Raw genomic sequence first — 24,610 nt, 5'->3', positions numbered from 1 at the left:
ATCAATAAATTAAAAAATACACCAGAGTGATCTGTTTTAATTGGATAAGAGTAATTCTAAGGCCCAGATCTTGTATGTCAGCGTTCCCAGAAAATATAATGGCACACTGAGATAAATTTAGAGGCATTTCAGGGCTGCTCTAAATTATTTCAAAAGCCAAAAGTGCTTGATGGATCAAGACTGCACAAAGGTGGCTTAATTTATTGGGTTTTGATCGCACACTTTTTGCAGTGATTTGAATGGAGGGATCTGCCACAGATGCTTATGCTTATACTTTCAAAACTTGCTTCTTCAAATATTCTGCATTTGTTTAAAATAGGTTGTCTTGGTGAACACACCTGCCAATAAACCAGTTCAGTGTAATAAGTTGTGCATTTACAGGAAGTCTAAAGGAAGTTTATATAGGCAAACAATATTCACAGGAAAAAAGCTTTTGTGATATTCATCCAACTCTGAATATGACCCTCCATTTCATTAGACCATTAATTGTATAAGATGCACAAGTGCAATAGACTTTTGAATTACAGCCATTTTTTCAGGAAATCTGAAAATTATCACATCACAAGTACCTGAAAGGCAGGCCTGGCAATTTAGAAGACTTTTTTTGCTAATTTAGGGTGCTACCTGAGCCAGCTAGGAATTCAGCTGAGGTGCTATAGTTGACCTAGAGTTTAACATGCCGGTGTTGTCCAACTCATTGGTATAACTGCAGGACATGTGCAAGACCCTGGAAGATATTGTAAGCCTCAGGGATATTGGCATCTCACATTTCAAAACTCCTTCCTACTTACAAATGGGAATGAAGTACAATTGCCGAGGTCCACACATTATAAAGAAACCACTCAAAGCACAGACACGCGTGGCATCGGAGAGAAGGACCATGAAGGGCTCTATCTGCACCAGGAATTTGTACACGTCACGTGTTATTCTGTAATGTGGATAAAGAGTTCGCGCTCCCAGTTTTCTTACATTGGCTGTTGTTTTTACTTAGTCCCTACTTGTCAGGTTAAAAGAGCAAGAAAAATAGCAAAGAGAAAAAAGCAAAGAAAAGCAATAATAGCAAATACATGGAATAATTTAAAAGAGGATTCTTGTTCCTGCTTCAGGGGGAGCAGAGATGTTTCTGAATCATGCTTAACCTGGTTAGAGCACTGTGCCTGGAAGCAAGAGGGACACTTTCAAACCTTCTCTGCGGCATGCCTAGAGCCTGGCTCTCCTGTGCCCCAGCAAGTGCCTCCATCATGGGTCTGTTGGGTTAAAACATGAGAGGACCCCTCCTCTTCTTTCCCCCACCCAGGAGGGGTTTTACTACAGCTTCAGGGCCTACCCAGCCTTACACATGTACCTGGGCAGGCGTACACCTGCATGCCTGCCTGGGCAGAGTGCAGCAAGCTCTATAGGTGTGTGGACACTTCTGCATCCAGAGCTGAATCTCAAACTGTGCATAAGTGCCAACAACTGGGGTTAGGGGGGTGCCGCTGCCATTCAGGCGTGTGAAGTGAAACAGGATTCTGCCCTCAGTGTGCCTGCTCCTGCATTTCCACTTCTTGGTTGGATGCCTAACCACTCCCACCCTAGCGACTGCAACCAACCATGGAAGCACCCAAATGCTTCCCTGTCTACAAGACATGGTTTTGTGCAAAAACAAAGCTGAAGTTATGCTGGTAGAGAGCGCTCCGCCACGAGAAGGGTCTCTCGGCACAGGGCGGAGCAGCAGCAGGCAAATAATTGCTACAACTCATGCCACTCACGTTTGCCTTTTGTGCCTGCAGCTTGGCTCTGATTAATATTCTAGGCAAGAAACGAGAGGCTGAGAGTGCAGAAAACCTGCCTGCACATGCAGCGCTATCCCTCTGGCCACCAAAGCCAATGCAATCAATGCAGAGGGACTGGGCCAAGGGCTGGCTAGGTGCCGCAGAGAGGAGTCTGCATGCCACGGCTCAGCCCTGCAGGAGGGACCCCTGGGCTCCAGCAGCCCCTACGAGGTGGTCGGCAGGTTGAAGTGCACCTTGCAGCCCCATCCTCCCTGGGCCCAGAGGACCCCACACCAGTTATGGCCAGGGATCCCCATTTTCTCTGGTTTAAAATAAAAACAACTCCCAAATTTTCTGGTTTAAAAAATGACCCCAAATCTATTTTCCCTCATGATTAAAATGAAACACCACAAACATGTGCATGTGTGCATGCGTGTGCGTGTGTGTGCGCGCGCGCGTAGCCATGGAGCATGAAAGTCAAAGTAAAGGCACCATTTCATTCATTACTTTAATTCATTTCATTCATATTGCTTTAATTGAAAGATAAATTACAATATTTAATAGTAAAAGAAATTATTTAAAATAATTTATAATGTAAGGTACGTAAGATTTTTAGATTATATGAATCAAACCTTAGTCTGTTTTAACGTTGACCTGCTTTATTGGAATTGTTTACGTTAAAAGTTTAGTTCATTTTGAATAAAAAAGTGCGCACACCACTTTTTAAATTCAAAATGAAGTAAACTTTTAATGTAAACTATATATATATATATATATATATATATATACACACACACACACACATATAAATGCCCCTAGATTTAGTGTGCGTGTGTGTGTATATTCAAAATATTGTTAAAAAACCCAAAATCGACACTTTTTCCATAACTGGATTTGGGGTTATTTTTTTAAACCACAAAATTGGGGAAATGTGGATTTGGGGTTGTTCTGTTTTTAATCAGAAAATTTGGGTTTGGGTTTTTTGGGTTTTTTAACTCAGAAAACCCCGGATGCCCCGTTAAGACCCTGCCTTGCCCCTCAGCACCCCCGCCCAACACCCCCGCCTCCCTCTGGCCCCGCCCCTAGCCCAGTCACGCCCCGCCTCGCCCCTACCCAGCGTGTTTATCCACAGCCTGTGCACGTGGAGGACGCGCGCTGCCATTGGCTGCGTCTCCACACAGCTGCTGCCAGTCCGCCAATCCTCGCCATGTCCACGCTCAGCCGCTGCCTCCGGATTGGGTGCGCCGGGGCGATCACGCCGAGTGACGCACGCGGCGTGCGTGCGCGCCGAGGAGCCAACCGGCGGCGGGGGAGCCGGCGGGCGGTGACAAATGGCGGGCCGGGGCGGTGGGCGGCGGCCAATGAGGCGGCGGCGGGGGCGGGAGCTCGGCCCGCTCTGACGGGAGGCTGTTAAAGCGCCGTTGGCCGCGGCCGCAGGTTTCCCCGGAGCCGGGGCGATGGCGGCCGGGGCCGGCCCGGGGCAGACGCTGGCCCTGGTGCTGGAGGACGCGGCCGGGCGCGCCGGCTACTGCAGCGGCGACACGGTGTCGGGCCGGGTGCTGCTGGAGCTACCGGCGCCGCGGGCCCTACGCGGGCTGCGCCTGGAGGCGGCCGGCCGCGCCCGCGTCTACTGGACGGACCCCGCTGCCTGCCGCGGCCTGGCGGGCGGCGCGGGGCCCCGGCGGGAGGCCGACGTGCGCTACCTGCACCTGCGCCAGGACCTGCTGCGGGCGCGGCCCGACGGTGAGGGGCGCACTTGGGCGAGGGAGGGACTGGTCTGGGGGGGCATTTGGATGGGGGAGGGGCCCTTGGGTGCGGGAAGGGCAGCCCTTGAAGTGAGGAAGGTGGTGGGGGAGGGGAGGGCAGGGGGTGTGTACAGGGGCAGGGGTGACTCCCCTCCTCCGCGGGCTCCCCTTGCTCCAGGTGCTGCCCGTCACTGCTGGCGGTTCTTACCTTGGCCCCTGGGGGGGGGTCTCGCAGCCCCCTGCGGGGGCTCAGGGGGCGGTGTCGGGGCTGGGACAGGCCTCTGGCCCCGGGTGCGGGGAGTTTTTTGGGCGTGTGGTGCTGACCCGCTCCCTGTGGGTGGAGCTGGGCGGGAGTGGGGGGAAGCAAGGGGGAGGAGGCCGAGAGCCATCCACTGACTGACCCTGCGACTTTCAGCCGGTTGCTTCACATCTGTGACGTCTCCTGTTGTGCAATTCTATGCTTTTTCTTCACCTTTCTCAAGTGAGGAACACAGGGGATGTTGAGACCTCGGGGAGGCGGGCCACACATTAGCCCCGCCCCCTCATTGAGAGCCACTCTTTTCCCCTGCCTGATCTGCTGCTCTACTTTCTGCTCCCTGCCCAATCCACTCTTCTGCTTCCTGCCCTATCCGCCGCTGCACTGCTTGGACTCTTCCTGGTCTGCCCCGTGCCACACACAACACTTGTGCTGCAGGTTGGCCACCGCTGATCTAGTCCAGCACTTCTCAACCCAGGGGTCGCGACCCAAACATGACTCACGAGAAAATATGAAAGGGTCACGGACAGACTTTCAAAATGTGTTGTCCCTTGCAGGCTGGCACAGTTCCCACCTGCAAGGGGCCCCCTTCATGCCCCACACACCCACCCTCTGCCCCACATGCAGGAGCAGGGGGCAGCAGGTCAGGACTGGTCATTGATGTTTATAAGTGGGTCCTAGTACAAAAAAGTTGAGAACCATTAATATAGTCCATTCCCCTGACCCAACTATAACACCTTTTTTCTTTTTAAGGTGAATATAGGGCAGGGGCGGGCAATTATTTCAGGTGTGGGCCACTTACTGAGTTTTGGCAAGCCATCAAGGGCCACATGCCAAGCCGCTGAGGCAGATAAATATTAATTTTCTAAATTTTTTAGGGGCCCCATGGGCCAAATAGAATGGCCTGGCGGGCCTCATTTTGGCCCCTCCCTCCCCTGCCCTGATATAGGGTCTTGCCTTAGATTCCTTTATTCATCTTTAACTGTCATAGTAGCAGGTCTTTTTCCTGGCCCTAGGGGCCCATAATATTCTAGCAAATCAGCTTGTGAACTGAAAGTAGATTTCATCTTTTGAGAAGCATTGTTGTATGCGTAAAGGGTGCATGACAAGGCAGAGGACATTCATCTCCTGTTTGAAAAACTTTAAAACTTTTATAGTCTTGGTCTTCATTGATAGACTTGGAAGCTTGTTCAAGCATAAATATAGCTGCAGTGTCTTATGAACTGTTCCAGTGCAAGCTGAAATGTTATGGGTGTATGTAGTTGAAGCATATATAACAAGTTTTTCACCTTGGGCATCCGTTGGTTTCACCACTCAAATCTCTCTTTTTCAAGTCTTAGAGTGGTTTTATTGTACAGTTATCCAGTTAGTTTTATCCAGTTCAGCTTGGTATGATTGAAATTTAAAGAGTCTGGAAGTCACTGTAAATAAAATAGAAAACGATATTTAAATAATCGGTACTAAGGCCCACAGAGCATGTGGCCTCCTCCTGCTGTTGCCTCAAAGAAATTTATATATCATATCTTGTATTTCAAAAATACAAATCAAAAGGACCTAAAACATTTATACTACTTGTTTTAGAAGCTTAAAGAATGGAGGGAATTCTTTAAGGAAAACTTTTACCAACATACCTTATGTTGTCATCCAATGTGAAAGTCAAAGTAAAAGCACCGTTTCATTGTCTACTACTCATATAGTTTTAATTGAAAGATAAATTACAATATTTAATAGTAAAATAAATTATTTAAAAGAATTTCTAATGCAAGGTAGGTGAGATTTTTAGATTTACGTGAGTGAATCCTTAGACTCTTTACTGCTCTACTGGAATTGTTTACATTAAAAGATTACTTCATCTTGAATCAAAAAAGTGGAGTAAAACTCATTTCCCTCAAGAAATAAAAATGAGCGTTTCCCATGAAGCAGTCAGTACACATGGGAATTTGGCCAGGCTCATGAACTGAATTTAAGATTTACCTGGTTCCATGGTTGTATTCATTCAATACTGAACATAATGAAAACATGGTCAGATCCAAAGACCGTTGCAGTTACTTTCATTTGTTTCTGAGGCTCATGTACGTGAACAAATTGTCCTATTTGTATTGGAAGCTGTTTTGATTATTCTTTCCCCAGTTTTCAAAATCTGTTCAACATAACTTCTGTTCTTTTATCTTCAGGTGAGGAAAACTTAATCCTGTTAGCTGGCCGACATGAATTTCCATTCAGCTTTCAACTCCCACAAGAGTAAGTGAAATAATGCAACCTGGAATTATATGTGTTGTTGTTTCTTGAAAAATAAGCGGAATAAACTGGAGCAACTTGATCATTAGTTTTGATTCTTCTACATCAACCTGATAAACTAGCCTTTATGTTTACGCTGAGTGGTGGCAAGGGTGCTTCTTGTATTGCTTTGATTTCCCCAGAGGACATAAATGTACTAGATGGAAGATGGTAAACATCTGTGTGTACAGAAAGTGTTTTAAGTTTGGAATTCTAATATAAACTCAATGCATACGAGACTATTTTTGTGACTGTTTCAGACCTTTGGTGACCTCTTTTACTGGGAAGTATGGCAGCATTCAATACTGTGTAAAAGCAGTTCTGGAAAGGCCTGTAGCACCTGATGAGAGTGTCGAGAGAGAACTTCAGGTTGTCAGCCATATTGATGTCAGCTCACCAGCTTTATTGGTAAGAGCATTTTTTTTAATTAATTGATTTAAATCTATTTTGAAGAAGAATTCTCATGCATCCATAACCACTTCACTAGTATTTTGGTGTCTCATTTTGTTGATTTCTGAAAGCATATAAGCTCCCTTTTAAGCTTTCTCTATAAATAGATGATCTCGGGCTATGTGAATTGCAAACATAGTTGCTTTTTTAATAGAATTGATTACATCCCTGCTGGCAGGGCTGCTATTGCCAAAAAAAGTTAGGCAGGCTGGAAATGCATTAATAAGGCTTAATAATAATAATGCTGAAGCATAAAGTAGTTACTCCTACCAGAGCAACTATATTCACAGGGCTGCAGCGTCCTAAACTCTTCAGTAATAGTAGGTTGAGGAACAGTAATTATGGAAGAGTATTAATCATGCTCTAGGCTGTTATTTAAGCTCTGGCCATTATGTTATGTATCCTTCCATTTTGCATGTCATTTTCTAACATTAAGTCCATGCATGCAGCTGCTTCAGAGATCTTTTCAGTTATTTCCTTATGACAGATTTGGCCACATTAAAGCATTGAACTTCTAATAATCACTAGAAATACTGTGGAGTAATAAGAAAGATCAGACTATAAGTAACAACAGAATGGGCAAGATGGAAGCTAATGAGCTAGATTCTTTTATCTAAACCCATATTATCAAAATAATATAAAATTATACCTTGCACTTTCATGATAGTAACTAGGACCTAATGGTTATTCATTTAAATGTGAATGAATGATTTCTGCTTTATTGAAGTGCTTGGATAATTTTAACTTTCCATCATAATGCTGATGTGGCTAAGATGTAGGTTTTGGCATTAGATGATCATTTTTCTTCTAATAGAGTTGCATACTTTTTGTTTCATGTTTCTTTAAAATTTAGAGCTAGAACTTTATGTAAATGTTTTGGCAGTGACATCTGTAAAGAGCAGATGGTCCTTATGTTACACACAGCTTCAGAAAATAGGTAATATTAACCATACTGTATTTGCACAATATTGAATATATAAAGACTCTTGTATTTTGTTGTTGGGACTGGACAAGACTTAACAGTTCCTTCTAAAAACATTCAGTTTTGTAATCCCCTAATATCATTTTTAATGTAAGTTTATTAAGCTATACTATGAAGAATAGCTTGTTCAGCATGCCTGTAAAGTTAAATAGCTTTAATGTATTTCTGCAAAGTATCTTCTGCTGTCTTTAGAACTACATCCTCGTCTCCTTACTGTTGTATAAAAAAGGCAAGAAATAATGTTTTCCAAAAATGTTCTGGATAAGGATGGCATATGTTACTTTAGAAGTCCACTCATCCTTGGCTTGTCACTTGAACACTTGACTTATTCAAAGTGTTAATTACTGATGATAAGCATAAGCTGTAGTTTTGTTCAGTCATAAAAATGCTCAAACCCTTCACTGTGACTGACTGAAATTTCCTTTATTCTTAAGTCTTCCAGGAAGACCGAATCAAAGAGCACTCTAATGTGGAGAACAATCAGAAAGTTTCTTAGCAACAATTAGTTCAGGCCTTTGTCTTATATCATAAAGAAGCAAAAAGTGCACAAGCTAGTTTTATCTCTTTACAGTTCATTGTCTAAGCAATAGTCAAAAAAGACCAGTTTACCTCATGGTATATGGTCCCTTAACTGAGCATTTGTAGTGACAGTACCAACTTATCGGCTTGTGTTGAGGGTGTTTGTTTCACTGCACAAAGTTTGATTCTGGAGAACAGAAATCTGGGTGTCTAGGGCTCTGGGTTGTAACTTAGCCCACTCCAGTAGAATGTTGTGTGCATCCAGAAGCAGCTTCTGAAACCAGCGAACCTGTGCTTCTCCTGAACAAGTTGCGAGATTTGAGCTATGTATCTTCAACAATAACTGCCTGCTGTATGTTGGAGAGAAGCTTCCACATTGTCACCAAAGCAGCATTGAAATCCTTTGAATGTTATAGTTCTTTATTTTACTGTCATTCAAGGGAAAACAGGATTTGTGGCTAATGGATCCACAGATTGCATAGTTATCCTAGCTGCTGCTAGCTTTAGGCTTGTGGTAGTGACAGTGAAAGAAAGAGACTAGGATTCTGACTCGGCAACTTGGTGAACTAGGACTCTTGTAGCCTGGATTTGGTTATTTTAGCTGAATTTTGCAAAATTTGGTCAGAGTTCCTGGAGCTTTGCATAGACAACATGAAAGTCACTTACAGTGTCTGCTAACTTGGTGGTTCAGTTGTTTTCATCATTTTAAGTGTAAATGTTAATAATTCTCATATGATTTGATTTAATATTGCAAACCTGCCAAAAAAGCTCATCACTTCATGCACAAAATATGCTCGTTTCCACACACACAACCTTCTCCCTTACCATGATGATGGTATCTAGGAAGTAGATGGTATTTTATCTGCCAACCAAATAGCTGCCTGCTCCAGATGAATGGGCAAAACAAACTCTGCAAGGCTTCGTTAACTGCTTGCATATTTCTGCAACCAACTGAAATGTTAACATGAATGCAATGATTCCCATCTAGCATGGGTACTCTCAGCCTTTCTAAAGGCCATGTCTATAAAAACTTGATGAACTTCAATTGAAATATTTGCAAGAGAATTAATACATTGAAAATGCACATCTTGCTTTTGCCTTAGGCCACTTTTCTTTTCAAGTGCAAAGTAAGAAGAAAACAGCCAAACTTGCAAGTAGTAGTAATTCTTGGCTCCACTGAAATCAAATGACAACATTTTTCTTGTCTTGAGTAGCAGGAAGATTTGGTCCCAAGCAAATGTGAAGTCTGTTTGCATTAATCTGAATATTACAATGAAGTAATGTGGCAATTTTTGTACAAGCTAGATAAAGAGAATTCTGAGATGTTGGTGTTTTTTTTAGATGCCTGTTTTGAGAAGCCGGGAGAAGATGGTTGGGTGCTGGCTTTTCACTTCTGGCCCAGTGTCTCTGAGTGCCAAAATTGAGAGGAAGGGATACTGTAACGGTAAGAACTTTTTCTTACAACTTGATTTACTTGTTTCTTTGATAGCAAGTAAGGGGTTTTTGTGCAACCCAGAAACTATGTAAACCTAGTGTGTGATGGCTGGAACAAATAGTTGTGTAACTTAGAAGTTAGTAAAATCAGATCTGTGTAAATTGAGTTAAAAGATATCTTCTGTTAGTAATGCAATTTGAAAACTAGTAGTATTATGCAGTGTTGTTACCCAAAAAGACATCGCATCTGAGCTGCTGTGGATGTCAAGGGCCAAAGAATAATGCTCTTCACTAAGGTCCTCTGTTTAATACTGGTCTTTTTCTATAGAAGTTCTAGAGGAACGTGCTGTGAAATGTACAAGTGTACAGTATATGAACATTTTTGATGACTCTTTGTGGGTTCTGGTCCCACAGTAATTACTATGGTGATAATTGTGGAAGTGCACTATATTTAGCAAATGCATGTTTGTAACTTGTGTGTCAAAAACTCCTGTATAAACAATCATGAAACATTAATATATAGTATAAGGCTATATCCTCCACCAGTTTGCAAAGAAACTGTTTGGCAGGAGTTGACACAATTAATATAAAATTAGTAATAACATGACATGATGTAGGGATCTTAAAGTTTTTTATAGGTATGCTCAGAGCAAAGGTGCTAGATGCATACAAAATATTCATAGGACTCCTTTTCTTTTTTTCTTTTTAATTTTTAGGAGAAGCAATACCAATCTATGCAGAAATTGAAAACTGTTCCTCTCGTCTGGTTGTTCCAAAAGCTGCCATTTTTCAAACACAGACTTATTTGGCCAGTGGGAAGACTAAGACTTTCCGTCAGATGGTTGCCAATGTGCGAGGAAACCATATCTCCTCTGGGAGCACAGATACCTGGAATGGGAAAACTTTGAAAATCCCTCCTGTAACCCCTTCCATACTTGATTGCTGTATCATCAGAGTAGAATATACTTTAGCTGTAAGTGCAGGTTTTCATCACAAATATACTTATTTTTTAGTTCTAAATTTATCATCAGAATTTCATTAGTACTTAACAAGTTTAAGCTTGATAAAGTGTAACATTGCATCTTGGCTTTACCTGAAGAAAAATCTTAAATGCTTGTAGAGTGCAAACATGTAACTGATGACCGATTTAAAAGTTGAAATAGAAACTAAGCTATTTTCAACATATGTCCAGTCAGGCATGGAAAGTTCCTGGAACAAACAGAAGGTGGTTGGTGTTAGTATCAAAAAGGACGCATGGTGGTCAAAATAACTGGGATTTGAGATTGGCATGGAAGAGCTTTGTGTTTTGAGATGGAGCTTCTACGTCAAGGAGGGGAAAATGTGCCGATTGTGTTGATATTTTGCTGTATGGGAGGAGAAAGATTGAAGATAATTCCTAAGCTATACGGCTGAATAACAGAAGTAATGGTGATGAGGAAAGTGGAGCGTGTTTAGGGGAAGTTTTACATGTCTATAGACAAGCTCATCTGGAAAAGATTTCAGGCTGAAATGCATACCTGGATGGATGGTGACACTGCAGAAGTGATAAGGAAGATCTGAAAGTCTTCTATGTAAAGATGCTGGTCAAAACAGCAAGCAAAGCAAGAGAAGGTCATTCAAAGACAAGGGGCCTGATCCTACCACACATTAGCTGCTTAAATATGTTCCTATTCTATCCTATTGAAGTCTCTGAAAATCTATTCATGCGGTTTGTTTGTTTTTCATAATATGCTATGTTCTTAGCCTTAAAACCAAGCTATAAAAAACGGAAAGGAGGGGAAGGATCCGCCTGCCTTTTACGCTAAGTTTTTCAGGGACTCAAGAAGGGTGGAATGAGCTTACACTAAAGTGCCTACTATCTCCACTTTGGTGCTTTGCAGGTAGAGAAAGATGTGGGCCAAAATGCAGAAAGAAAATAATGGTTTTCAGATTTACCAAAGATGCAAAGTGCTAGCCATATTCATCTGGAATCACTAACTTTCTTAATATCTTTAAGTTGGCTTATGCTACAGGAATTCTACTGGCTTCTGTGAACTACTGTTCTGTTGCATTTTTGTGACTTGTCTAAATCTGCTGTATTTGTGGGGGTTTATCACATAGGTATATATCCATATTCCTGGTGCTAAGAAACTGATGATTGAAATGCCCTTGGTGATTGGCACAATTCCTTGCACTGGGTTTTCAAGCAGGAACTCCAGCGTTACCAGCCAGTTCAGTATGGACATGAGTTGGCTGGCGCTGACCATGCCAGAACACCCTGAAGGTAAACATTTTGAGCTTTTTCATCATTTGGATAAATTTTCTGTACTACAGAAGCCGGGAAGTTGTGCCAGTTCAAGAGTTAAATCCAATAAAAGATTTAGGCCACTAAAGTAGTATTTAGACCCATGTCCAAATTTGCCATCCAAGCTATTGCAGATCATTAGTGCAAGATGGAGCGTAACTAGGTAGCTGAAAAGTATTCAAGGACCAAACCCCAGTAAATTACAGTCTTATGCTCATACATGCATGCACACGCAGTCTCCCCTCAAATATTGAACTTGGTCTCCCACCTCTTAATAGTGAGCAAATGTCTCCCACCTAGTAATGAGCAAATGTTTCACTGCTAGGGTAGTAGTTGAAAGGTGGACAGCTTTAAGCTACTGGGAGTATTCCTCATTCTTTTGAAGGTAGAATTGGAAACATTGGGGCTGCGCAAAATGTCTGTGTTTCGATTCGGTTTCCGATTCAGCTGTTCAAGGAGGACAGCGATTCTTTTCAGTGTTTTGGATCATTGTCCTTTTTCGTTTTGGCCGAATGTCTCTGCTAAATCTCCTCTGAATCTTTTCGGAACGGGCTACAAGGCAAGCTCTGCACGGCCCTACCCAGCTGGGTGAGGCTGGGGGCTTGGGGCCCCAGCAGGGAGCAGGATGGGGCCATGGGTGGCCTGTCCAGGGAGGGGCAGGGCCACTGCCCACCATGCAGACGAGGAGACTCCCACGCAGATCTCTGACCCCTGTCACATCAGATCGCGGGGCAGGGAAGCAGCTCAGAGCTGCAAGCAAGCCTGCTGGTCCCTGCCGCGTGATTCAGCTACGCAGGGAGCAGAGATCTGCACCAGAGGTCTGCTCGCCACCACTGCCTGCCCCATGCTGCCCCAGATCTCTGCCCCTGTGGAGCCAGGTCTCATGGCAGGGCAGCAGCATACAGCTGTTTCCCTGCAAGCCTGACTCCGAAGCGCCGAAATGTTCCGAAATGTTTCAGATGCCTCATTTCATTTCGGAGCTGTTCCTGAGCCTTCCGTTTCAATTTGGATTCGGTGTTTCAGGCACTGAAGCAGCCTGAAACACCTCCGAAATTAAATGGCTGCCAAGGTTTCATACAGCCCTAGTAAACGTCTACCTTAGAGGTGTCCTGTATGTTGGCTGTACCTGGCATTCTCCTGAGCTGAAAGATGGGGGGGGGGTTTTCTGATTTTGGATCTCCCTTCTGAAGGAAATCACTCGGGTTTCTGGATTCCATTTTGAGATCAGGTCCCTAAAAATTAAGCACATCAGCACAAACTTGAATCTGCCAGCAAATAATTTAATTTTGTAACATGCTTCTAATAAATGACATACCCTGTGCTTTTCTTACTGTGGTATTTAAATCAGGGGTATCAAACATCCAACCCTTTTGGCTGCTGGACTTCCATGGAATCCAGGGCATCATCACCTCTTGCACACCTCCACCACAGCAAGTGGCTTTCTAGCCCACAGTCACTTGCCCCACTGCACCTGCTGCTGCAGGGCCACAGAGGCCACCCCATTTGCCAGTCCAGATCCCTCTCACAAGCAGCTTAGTAGTCTAGCTCTGGCCCTGGGCCCTGAGTGAATCTGATCCCTCTGATTTAAATAATGTATTCAGTATTGGTAGAATTTTTCAGTTTTCTGTTTGTGGTATAATGTTCTTGGGGACTGTGGGCAAACAGTCTGGAAAGTTGTGACTAGTTGAACAAGCAGATTATGTAACAGCGGTCTCTTGCTTTCAGCACCACCAAATTATGCTGATGTAGTGTCAGAGGAAGAATGCTCTAGACATGTTCCAGCTTACCCACAACCAATAGACTGTGAGGAGCAACTATCTTGTCCCATGTTTGCTTATATACAGGAGTTTCGGTTTCAGCCTCCACCTCTCTATTCAGAGGTAAAAAGAAAATCTATTATACATTATTCAAAATATTCTGTAAATGCAAGGATTGAAGGAAGTTAATCGTTCTGATTTTTTTTTTTTTTCCCCTTTCGGCAGATTGATCCACATCCTACTGATGTAGAAGAAATCCAGCCTGTTTCTTTCACACTCTGAAGAGAATTTGAAATAAGGTTTATTGTGAAGGAATAGAAGGTTTTATCTTTCTGCTGCTTCAGCTGACAGTCAAGCTAAAAAGAAACTGGTCACTGAAGCTAAGTTTTTGAATAAGGAAGAATGGAAGTGCGAAGGCAGGAGTTGGAAGTTGAGCATGCTAAGCAGCTGGAAAGGACTAGTCTGTATCTGCCTACGTAGAGGACGTTGTGCACCTCATTGCAACAAAGTGTGAGCAGGAAGTTCGGGATGTCAAGGAAGTACCCAAGAAGAAAGAAAAGTTCCTTTTTTTTTCCTTTTTTTTTAATGGAGATGTTATACAGTGACAAGGAAGCATTTTAAAGTTGTTTCAAGGAGGAACTAATGTGTACTTTAACTTAAAGATTTTTTTGGGAGAATTTGGATGAACGTACCATTATGCCAAGAGCTTGAAAGGCAGGAGTTTTGCATGGTCCGTAACTGAGAAAGGAACACTAACTGAAATATGGAGCCCAGACTAATGCCAGCTTAAAACAAACTTTTTTTTTTCCATGACGCTATACTCTTCTAAGATCAGTCATGTGGTACTATATCATAATTCAGACTGAATTTAAATGTGTCATGGATAGTTAAAATATGGTTATTTATGCAATATTATGAAGGCAAGCATGTATTGTACGAAAAACTAAAACTATGTAAAAGAGAAAGTTGGACTTTGATAATGGCTTATGCACTATGCTTTCTTGAAGGGACTCTTAAGAAATTATTCTAGCCTCTTCTGCTACTGTGCTAGTTCTGTATCTTAAGCTTATGGATAGCATGATAAAGGGAAACATGGCAAGGGGAAATCCCTTTTTGCCAACAGCAAATCTGTTTAGTAAAATGGACTATATTTATTTATTCAAATGCCTTTTGAAGCCTACCTCTCTTAGATAGCCAGTTAGGGTCAGATCTGAGACCAAAAATGTCTTGTAAAACTCCAAAAACTCTAAAAGGGTCCCTAATTGATTTCTAAAGTGAAGAAATAAAAAAGGCTGGGAGCATAGGAAAGAGTGTAATATACTTGGAGTAGACTTAGCTTGTATGTGAAGACAAAGGAGAAATCAGGGGAGCAAGATTCCTCTAACGGCACAAATCTTTTTAACTCCTGCCGTTTTGTTCAAAGACATTGCCTGTTGTTGAGGCTGCAGTGTTCATTGCTATCCATACTTTTTAGTGTTTTTGCTGTCTCTAATTTTGTTTTTGTGCAATATTTTACTGTTGTCTTCCTCAGGTCATTTAGAACAGTGAGATTTTTTTGTTGCTGCTAAGGTTGGAGGCACAGTGCTACTCTGCGCTGCCTTCATGTCAAGTAGAGTGTTTGCTTCCTGCTGAGCGTTAATTGGTAATCCACCTGATGAGGCACTCAAGAGTTCACTCTGAAAGGAGCAGGAGGATGGCAAACACAGTATGCAAACTTCCAGTTTACAGTCGAGTATTTAACGTAAGGGTTTTTTTGAACTGTTTAGACAACTTCGTATATTTTACGAAAGGGTTGGTGCTTCACATGGCAGAATAGTATACCATCTGGTAACTTAAGTGAGATGTATTGTATTCATTTCATCAATAACTGCAGTTTAAAAAAAGAATTTAAATGCTTTTCTATGGCGGGGGGAGAAAAATAACCAGTCATTTAAGAAGCAGGGATTTTTTTCTACAAGCATATCTGTATTTTTTACTCTCTATCCTTTTAGCAAGACTCTCCTCTTGTACATTGTCTAACTTCTACCACTTCACCTCTGTTACCTGTTCAGTCCACGGTGTAGAAGAGCTGTAATGGCACGATGCATATCATTTCAAACTGCAGTTATTTTTTTATTTGTAATTTTAAGTATTGTTTTCCTATCAAATGTAATTTCAACTAAAACTTGATTGCACATTTTAGAAAAGTCCATCCTGAAAAAGAACATACTTGTCTTAAAGTTTCAAGTTGTAGCTTTCATGCCTTTTTTAATTGATGGCGTGCCCATACAGTTGAGCAGGATTTCTGCTTGCAGAACCTTGAAAGGGATCACGCAAATATTTTCCTTTAAGGGGATATCATTTTAGTTTACTTGAACAGTAATGTGGTTGTGTATTGACTTGCATGTAGCTGTTTCAAAATATTAGCCTAATGATCATTAGGTGCTTATGACCATAATACCTTCCAGGTGGTTAACTGGCTAACTTGTTGGTATGAACATGGTTATGCAATTCAGAGCATGTGTCAATGAAGGGTAAAGATGCAGCTCTTTTGTGTGTGTGTGTGTGTGTGTGTGTGCGCGTGTTGTTGTTTTTTTTTTTAATCTTTGGGTTGCTTTTTTGTTTGTTATTTGCAGAAAACCTGTGGCCTTAGATTGTTCGCTGCAAAAAAAAACAACAAAAAAAAACAAAAAAACCCTAGAAAAGTGTTTCTTAAGAAACACGTATGGCTCTTTGAGGGAGGGGTGAAAAACACTGCCAAATTCTCCTCTCTGTCTCCTAGTTAAGAGAGTCGAATTTGGTCCCAAAATACATACTGTTTGTTTGCACAAAAATGAGTTAAATATGCAGGGGTTTTGTTTTTGATAACTGTGAAACGGTTTTAAAAAGACAAAAAAAAAATACCCTTGCTTTTCAAAATGTTAATACATAAGGACTTGATTGTATTTTGTACCAATGTATGAGCCCTGTGGGTTCTCTTTCTTAATAAAAATGGAAAACTCTGTGTTGGATGGATGATTTGTGCAGTCTACTCTGAAAGTGATGGCAGAACCTTTTCAGAGTTAAGTGACATGGAAGCTGGTTGCAGTGTCTGGGTGTTATATCGGTAGAACAAAAGGTATGAGAGACTCATCTTAACATTTAAAATTACGTACTTCTCTGATCTTAAATATGGAACAGGGCACGTTGCTGGAAAATTGTCATCACTTCCTTTCCAGAAAACTCTCCATAAGTCATTACTGAAAATCAGATCAGTTATGTTAACTGCCATTAGCAAAGATGATTTTATTGTAATAACAACACTGTTATGCTGAATAGTGCAAACTCTTACTGAGTTTAAGTAGCAGGATACACTTTTAATTGGGTTTCTCTTGGTTATCTGCCAGCATATTTTGAAATAATAGGTAAAATCTTGCTGACTTTTGTTCAACATCACATTATTTCCATACTATGCTTCTTGTACTACTTAGCTCATTAGACCTGACTGTAGAGCGCAGCCCCACTGAATTACATGACAGAGTTTAAATACCTACAATGTGATTGCAATACTGTGGCTCATGGAAGTGGACAAACAGCAGAAGGGGTGAAAAATAGTCTTGAAAGGCATCTGTCACATAGCTTAAAGCTGTGAAGCACCAGAACTGAAGTAAATATAGTTCTGTTCCACCTCTTCTAAACAGCAGCCCATCCTTGTGAAAAGGAGAAGGGTAACAGAATTACAGACACCTCAAAGATAATGTGCCTTATGAACTAGTTTCAGCCACTGTAATTCAGCTGACTGAGAGGAATATAGATGTAATGTAGCACGTAAAGTAAGTACAGTGTTGGGTCACACACCTCACGAAGTGTTTCGATGGTGTATTTTGCAGGTGCAAAATTTGATTTCAAGGCATGAAGTGGCACCATTCGTGTTCAATTAAAAAAAAATTGTATATAGTACAACTCTTGAGTTTTGATAACTGGCCTCAGGTCTTGAAAAGGCTGGGACTACTACAGGAATCCAGGAACACAACATGCAGGATTTAGGAGTGGTACATACTCAAGGTGGTTTGTGTGTGTATATGTATTTCTTTAAAAACCTCGTCCACATAACATGAAATGGAGGCTTTTTACCAATAAATCTAACACTACCTGTTTCTCAAAGAAGATTCCTTCCCTGCTGTTTCCTCTTCCCCCCACCCTCCCAAAATGGGACTAAGTCTGTAGTGCTACTGGACAATTGTTACCAGGCACATTGTAATTCAGTATATTAATAGGAGAAAAATTTTACATGCAAAGAGTATATAGCAGCAGTTCATCTGTTAAATAGCATGAAATGACAATATCAAAGCCACTGTGTGACTAACACTAAGCTAGTCTGTTAGCTGTTACCCATCAGTCTAGTACAATTTTAGGACGGCATTTTTACATCAATTTCTGATCAAGGTAAAAATGAATAGTGGTCACAAGAGTTTTGTCTTAGGTGAATTGGGGAAAAATAAGGTATTATTTAGAGAAGTGACTTGAATAGAGTTGCTGTGGCTTATGTCCGTTCTGACTCTGGTCATTGTGATAAGAGCCATTTTAGTAACACAGGCCAGACTACATCTCATATCAGTAATGCAGTTGTACTGAAAAATCTCTGAGCAACTGCCAGCAGAGGAAATGAGGAAATCCTCCTTAGTTTTTGGCTTACAGTCAACCATCTGCCTGCCTTCAGACAGGAAAACTGTGAACCACAAGGTGAAAGTAGTAGCAACTGTTGATTCTGACATACCCACTACAAATCTATTTTCTGAGATTTTATTATGTATTCATTAGTGGGCTTGATGAGCAAGTGCCTGCACAGAGACCAAATCAGCAATCTGGTTTTCAGATCTGGGGGTAGCCAAAGCCGTAGGAGTTCTGTCTTATTTTGATTTTTTTTTTTTTTAAATAAATGCACTTAGTTTGAGCGACAAGGTTTCAGCAGCCAACCTGAGCATGCTTCTCTTATGCTGAATAGTACAAAATGTGGGGTTTCTAGGTAGAACTACTTCTCTACAGAGTATACAATAAGTAACTGAGTCCAACTAAGTGACAAGCAACACTGTTACGTGCTTGGGAAATCTAAATGAGGTGGCTTTGCATATAGGGGTGCATCTACACCATAGGCAATGCGTGGGAGGGGCATATGCCCCCCTGACAGGGCCATCGGCAGCATCTGCGGATGCTCGCCAGCTCCAGCCACTCCACCCACGACTGCTGCGGTGCCCCCCCAGACTCAGGAGATGCCAGTCGCCTGTGGTCTACATGTCGCCATACGGTGCCATGCTTTAGTACTTCCTTGTGGAAGTACTAAGCATATGTAAGTGTGAAAGAGAGCCGCTCTACCTTCTTCCCCAAAAGGTAAAGCACTCACCTGGGGCTCCTCGGTTCCCCATCCCTAGATGGGGCTTGTATGTGTGTCTGACTTCCCAGCATGACACTCTAACCACAGCACAGGCCAGCCACTGTTTAAGTGCTTTCCTCATGCTTCTTCTGAAGCTGGCCACCTACAAGCAAGGCCTAGGATACCTGGAGGGAGGAGCCAGGGGTCAGGTGGAAGAGAGCAAATAAGAGCGTGTGTGGCTCTAGGCTTGATGCAGGGCCCTTGCTGCCAGAGGGGCAGATGCTTTCACCCTGCCCTCCATCCATATTTTCCAATGATGAGGTTAGCTTCAACAGCAGCACCAGAAAACTGGCTATGCCGTGGCTTTCTGGGAGACCCAAGACATGGGTTCAACCCCATCTGAGCAAAGGGGTCTAGAACATAGGGCAGCCAGCTTCTCACGTGGGAGTGCTAGCTGCTGAGCTATGCGGGAGAAGGGGGTTTGTGCCCTTTTTCCTAGCCTCGCACCAAGCCTATTAGTCATGGGTTTAGCCAACTGTGCTTCAAGGTCTCTAAGGCACCTACACACCCATAAGGGGTGTGCATAAGGGTCCTACACACCCATGTGTAATCCTCCATTAGCGCAGAGCCTAGTGCCTAGGAACAGAAAGCTGAACACATTGTTTGGCCTGTGTGGCCATGCAATTCTTTTGTACTTCCAACAGGTTCAAAGGTCCGTACCTGCTGGAGGCAGCCCCTGCCCCGGCAGCACTCAGCTGCCTCCAGCAATATTAGTCAGGGGTGCATGGCTTTCCGTTCAATCCAGGGGTAATTTTAACCAACTGCTTTGAATCCTACCTGCTTCTGGCCACATGCGTAACATGTAGCAGTGCTTTTTTGTCTTGGGAGCTGAACATGATGCAGGCATCATAAGCCTCCTTTGCTTCAAATATCATAGTGGTTAGGGCACTTGTCTAGCATAGGCTGGGGATTTGCAGACTATGTCTAAGGCAGCCACAAAAGATGACTATCATCAATCAGAAGTATGTGAATACCTACACTTACCATTCAAAAGGGTCTGCACCTTCCACTTGAAATTTTTTAGGGGCTTGCAAATGACAAAACCTGGTTGAAAAACCACTGGTCTAGGACATGGAAGACCCACTGGGCCACACTTCGGGCCTAATTAACTGTCTCTTATGAGCTATTTAAAGTGGGCTCTAAATCCCATACTACAAGGCCGCTAGAAGTAGAAGACTCTTGCACCCCTCTCCCTCCACTTGATGTTGGCCCACTAGACAGCCGGGAGGCAACTCCATGCAGGCAGAAGACCACTAAGCAAGCAAGAGCCTTATGGGAAGCCTAGGGAAGGGAGTCATGCCTACCTTAGTGGCAGCCCTGGGTTCGGACCCCTGCGCTCAATGCTGGTTCTGCATTTCACCCTCTGACATAAAGCCCAATGAGTCGCAGACACCACCACATGTCTGGAGTCAAGGCACAGTAAGTAAGTCATGGAGCTGGTTTAGATCATCTGGATCTGGCCCATTGCAGCTGCATCACTGCAGGCAGGAGATGACTGACCTGCCCTGCACAGGGTGATCAGGGTGATCTCTAATACTCACATCCTTCTCCACCACCTGCTGGGGAAGCTGGATGAGAGGTGAGAGATGTCATGGCAGTACTGTGAATTCAGGAGAGATGTGAGAGTGGCAAGCCAGCCTGTCCCCCATATGGTGATGACAGCCCTGAGCAGGCTGCCTACTGGCCACATCGGGGCTTGCTTGCTTTCTGATGGGAAAATCAAAGCCCTTGAAGTGTGCCACTACCAGTCCATCAGGCTTTGTTTTCCTGTCCCCAAACGGTTGCTCTCACATGTCCCTGTGCCTCATGGCTGCCCACAGGGCGCACTTGTACATACCATAGAAGTACTGTCATGGGGCACTTGCTTGCAAAATAGTGCTGCCTCCATATCTCTTCCAAGGCCCTGGGGAAAGAGTGTGTCAGGCTGACGTAGCACCTGGTGGAGCAGGCTAAAGTCTGTGCTGCTGGTGACTATACATTCCCCCAGTGCTTGGTGCCTCTGTAAGGCATTTTACCTTGTGCTTGTGATTACAGGAGGCAAAAGGATGCTATCGGGTGACTCAGACACCTTAAAGTCAGGCGCGTGTGTCATAAAGGAACTTCACTATAGCTGAAAACTTCAATTGGGTCCAAAGCAGGTGCCTCGGTAAGCGCTCTAACCAGTTGACTGCCCTGCCCAAGGTAGCCTGCACCCACTTTGTCTGTGGCCCTGGTATGCGGGTGCTCTGAAGAGGGCTGGCATTCAGGTCCCTCTCACTTTTTATGCAGCCCGTTGGCTAGCAGTCTGTGCCCAGAGCCTAGCACACTGGCCTGTCTTTGGAAGCACCACGCATCCTATTCACTAGGGAGGGCTACAAGGCACCTAACCCTGTGTGAAGCTCCTTCGCCGGTTTATGCACCTTTAGGCGTGCTGAACCCTAGCTGGAGGTGGCCATTGTCATATTTTTTTACTGGACAGTAATAGAAAAATGTATTTCTAAAACATTTAAAACCATGTACAAACCAATTGCAAAGGGCATGAACCACAGGCCAGTGTATGGCTAGTCCTTAGTTTCCGCTCAGGCAGGACAAAATGGGTGCTGTAATCTGCTATACAAATGCCGTGGTGGAGAGGGGGTGTAGCCCAGACTCCAGGGCAATTCAGTTGCCCATCCAGCCAGGAAGCAAACCTGTGGGTGTTTTTTCCATCATCCCTTGTAGCACGGTAATCTGCTGGCTGATGAACGCTTGGTCTTGGGGCACTTCCTTATACACCTATCTGCCCGTCTGCCTTTCCCCCACACCCTGGTTTCTTGTGCGTTGGCGCTGAGAGCCTGACACATTTAGGGAATGAGTTGTTGCTTGTCTGTTCTTCCTCTTCCCCCTCACATCTTTCAGCAGGTATGAAACACATGCCTGTTGAGTACATCCCAGCACTGGCTGCAGAGAAACATGAAGAAAGACATCATTCACTTGAAGGCATTGAGCTGTGTCACCATTCCAGCAAAGGGCACGTCAGCTTTCTGTGGGCGGTGATGGGACGCCGTGCTTTCAGGAAGCTGACTTGTCCCAAACACAATCCTAAAAGCAGCAGGACAAGCGGAAATGACCTGTCTGCCCAGTAAGTCTGTCCCCCACTCCCCCATCCTGCACTCCTGGTAGCTGGATCTGGTTTGACTTGCTCCTAATCATGACTCCCGAGTTTCCAGGGCAAGGCCCTAAACACTAGGAATGGCAAAACTTGCCAGGGGGTGTAGAAGTGGGAGACAGCCACTGATCACTATGACCCATGAGCAGGACTGGTTCAGACTGGTAACCAGAGCTGTCCCTGTCATCAGGATAGGGGCATTGTTGGGTAGTTGTTGGAGGACAAGTCGTAGCCAGATGACAATTAAAGATTAATCTGGTAATAAAGCAGAAGCTGGCTGTGAGCTGTTGAAAACGTCATGCAGCAAAGAAGTCATGCTACTTGTGCAGTCTTCATCTACACAACACCTTCTTCTACAGCTGTCCAGACATGAAGGAGTCTGTATACACCAACTTCCCACTGAAATGTGTGTGAAATCAGTATAGAAAACAATGGTGTTCATTTGCCGGGAACCTAGCCCCTACTTTTTCTTCAGCCCTATTGCCTGAATACCCAGGCAATTTAAAAGGACTAGAGGGAACAGGAATAGGCAAGCGTTAATATTTTAGCATTCAGAAAACAAAAAAGCAAGGGACAAGGCTCAGCTGAAAGAAAGTAAAACATTTCCATCATTGTTTGCGCTTTATCTGTGGGTCATGCATCTTGACTGGAAGCTCTAGGGCCCTGTGTTATCCCAGGCTCACAAGGGTCCTAGCATACTCTAGGTCGGGGTGGGCAAAATGCAGCCCACAGGCTGGATGTGGCCCCCTGCCCCGCGCCCCACCAGGCCATTCTATCCCGCCTGCAGGGCCCCTAAAAAAATTTTAAAAATTAATATTTATCTGCCCCTGGCTGCCTGTCACGCGGCCCTCGATGGCTTGCCAAAACTCAGTAAGTGGCCCTCTGCCCAAAATAATTGCTCGCCCCTGCTCTAGGTGCTATATAGCTAATAGGACTGTTGGATCTTGCAACTTGGCTGCAGCTGCGTTAGTGCTGTTGGCTTAGGCCTGTGACTTGAAGCACCTCTGAAATGATGAGTTCAGTAAAAGAGGGGGCAGGACGTTATAGTTTAACTCAGATCATTTGAACTCTAAGGTGGTTCAATCTATGTCTCAGGCTGATGTGATTGATGCATCTGCCTAATGGGAGTGGAAAGACACAGACTGGAAAACGTGCCAACTTCTGGCCTGTACCAGAAAAATCCAAACGACCAAACAGAAAGAAACCGTCCATGAGTTTGAATGGTTTTGAGCAGCTAAAAAGCTTGCAGCGCTGCATCCTGTATCTCTGTGTATAACAGCTAAAAAATGGAAGGGCCCAATTCACACTGTGTCAGTAGAGGGGACGTACGTGTAAACACCTTCATACCCAAGGAACAATTCAAATTCGCCTGGTGCCGGCACCCTGAGAAGCCATTATGCACCTAACAAGTCACTGCATGCCTCCATTTGGGACTGCAAGGGTCTCTAAGCAACCAAGCATAGGGTATGTCTGTACTGCCTCATGAGAGGGGCTGGGTGCATTGCCAAGAAAAAGGCCTTGCCTACTCACCTCCAGCCACACATGCCCAGGCTGGCAATCTGCAAAGAAGTCAACTCAGCATGCCCCTGGGAGCGTTGTGCTGAGGCCCTCTAACACTGCGCAGCTTGTGTAGTGTAGTGTTGGACAGGTTGTGCGGTGGTGTTGTTTCTTTGGTGCCTGACCATATCGATGAGCGGAGTCACCACTCGAACCCTGTGTTTTTGGCTCACTGCTTAAGTTAAATGGGGTCATGGTCACATATGTGTACTGTACTGAAGGAAAAGAGAGGACAGAGAGAGACAGCTCTGATTTAAGTCCATGTGGATTTTTGGAGGTGAGAAACAGAATAAGTAGTAAAAAAATGTGTTACTCAGCTCCCGGATGCTGCGCTGAGTTATGCTAGATGGAGTCCATCTTCCCCATAAAGTCTCCTGATAGCATCAAAAAAGCCTACCCCACACTTGCAAAATTTCGACCAGCTCTAATCCCAAAGTCCCAAGGTGCTTTTCTAATTTAGACTAAAGATGAGGACCCTGCAACCGAGCAAAATTCCTGTCAAAGTCAATGATCCTTCAGGATCACATTTAAAACATGGGCATCTTCAGGGATAGTATATGACAACTCTTCAGCACTGCACATCAACTCTGCATGACAGCTTGGGACCGGAAATGAGGACCATGTGCTTTCACTCTCGCTTTTAATTTGGGACAATCTCCAGCAGGATTATTATTTCTTTAGCACCTAATTGTGCATGACACTTTCACGAGCACAGAAAAGACAGCCATTGCTTCCTAGGGCTTCAAATCTAAGTTGAAGCTGTCAGCACAGTGAGTGAAAGCAACAGATGAAGGGAAGAGATAGGAACGCTAGAAGAGGAAGTAAGGCCAGGGTTTGCTTTGAATGAAAAAAAAAAAATGCATTCAACATGCTGTTTCCCATTCCCCAAACTGCTGCCTGTCCTTTTATCATTTGCTTTTCAGGGTAGGAACTGGTCCTACAGGCCCGTCTTGAAAGGAAATAGCCCTGTTCCTACAGGCTTGCAGGTGCTGCATTATGCAAATCAGAAGGCATCAAGGCGTGTTACAACATTAACTAGTGCATCTGAAATATATGCCGCTATTAGACTGGTACAGCCT

General features: G+C 43.8%; 1 protein-coding gene across 1 annotated transcript; it reads left to right on the top strand.

Moving 5' to 3' along the window:
• Nucleotides 1-3,126: 3,126 nt before the first annotated feature.
• ARRDC4 (arrestin domain containing 4) lies at nt 3,127-16,441 on the top strand. Its single transcript, XM_090029114.1, has 8 exons — nt 3,127-3,497; nt 5,930-5,996; nt 6,293-6,440; nt 9,325-9,427; nt 10,134-10,390; nt 11,518-11,680; nt 13,427-13,581; nt 13,684-16,441. The coding sequence occupies exons 1-8, from the start codon at nt 3,212-3,214 to the stop codon at nt 13,738-13,740; spliced, it is 1,236 nt and encodes a 411-aa protein (XP_089885240.1). The 5' UTR covers nt 3,127-3,211; the 3' UTR covers nt 13,741-16,441.
• The last annotated feature ends 8,169 nt before the right edge of the window (nt 16,442-24,610 follow it).

This window comes from Crocodylus siamensis, chromosome 15, assembly GCF_052110815.1.
Source record: "Crocodylus siamensis isolate JL-2025a chromosome 15, ASM5211081v1, whole genome shotgun sequence".
NCBI lineage: Eukaryota > Metazoa > Chordata > Crocodylia > Crocodylidae > Crocodylus > Crocodylus siamensis.
This window is presented reverse-complemented; position numbering and strand designations above follow the sequence as displayed.

Excerpts from the sequence above, each read along its gene's own strand:
- ARRDC4 (XM_090029114.1), top strand. The coding sequence starts at position 3,212 with ATGGCGGCCGGGGCCGGCCCGGGGCAGACGCTGGCCCTGGTGCTGGAG. Across the intron at positions 9,428-10,133 it reads GAGGAAGGGATACTGTAACG|GAGAAGCAATACCAATCTAT; the intron begins GTAAGAACTTTT and ends TTTAATTTTTAG. Across the intron at positions 11,681-13,426 it reads CATGCCAGAACACCCTGAAG|CACCACCAAATTATGCTGAT; the intron begins GTAAACATTTTG and ends TCTTGCTTTCAG.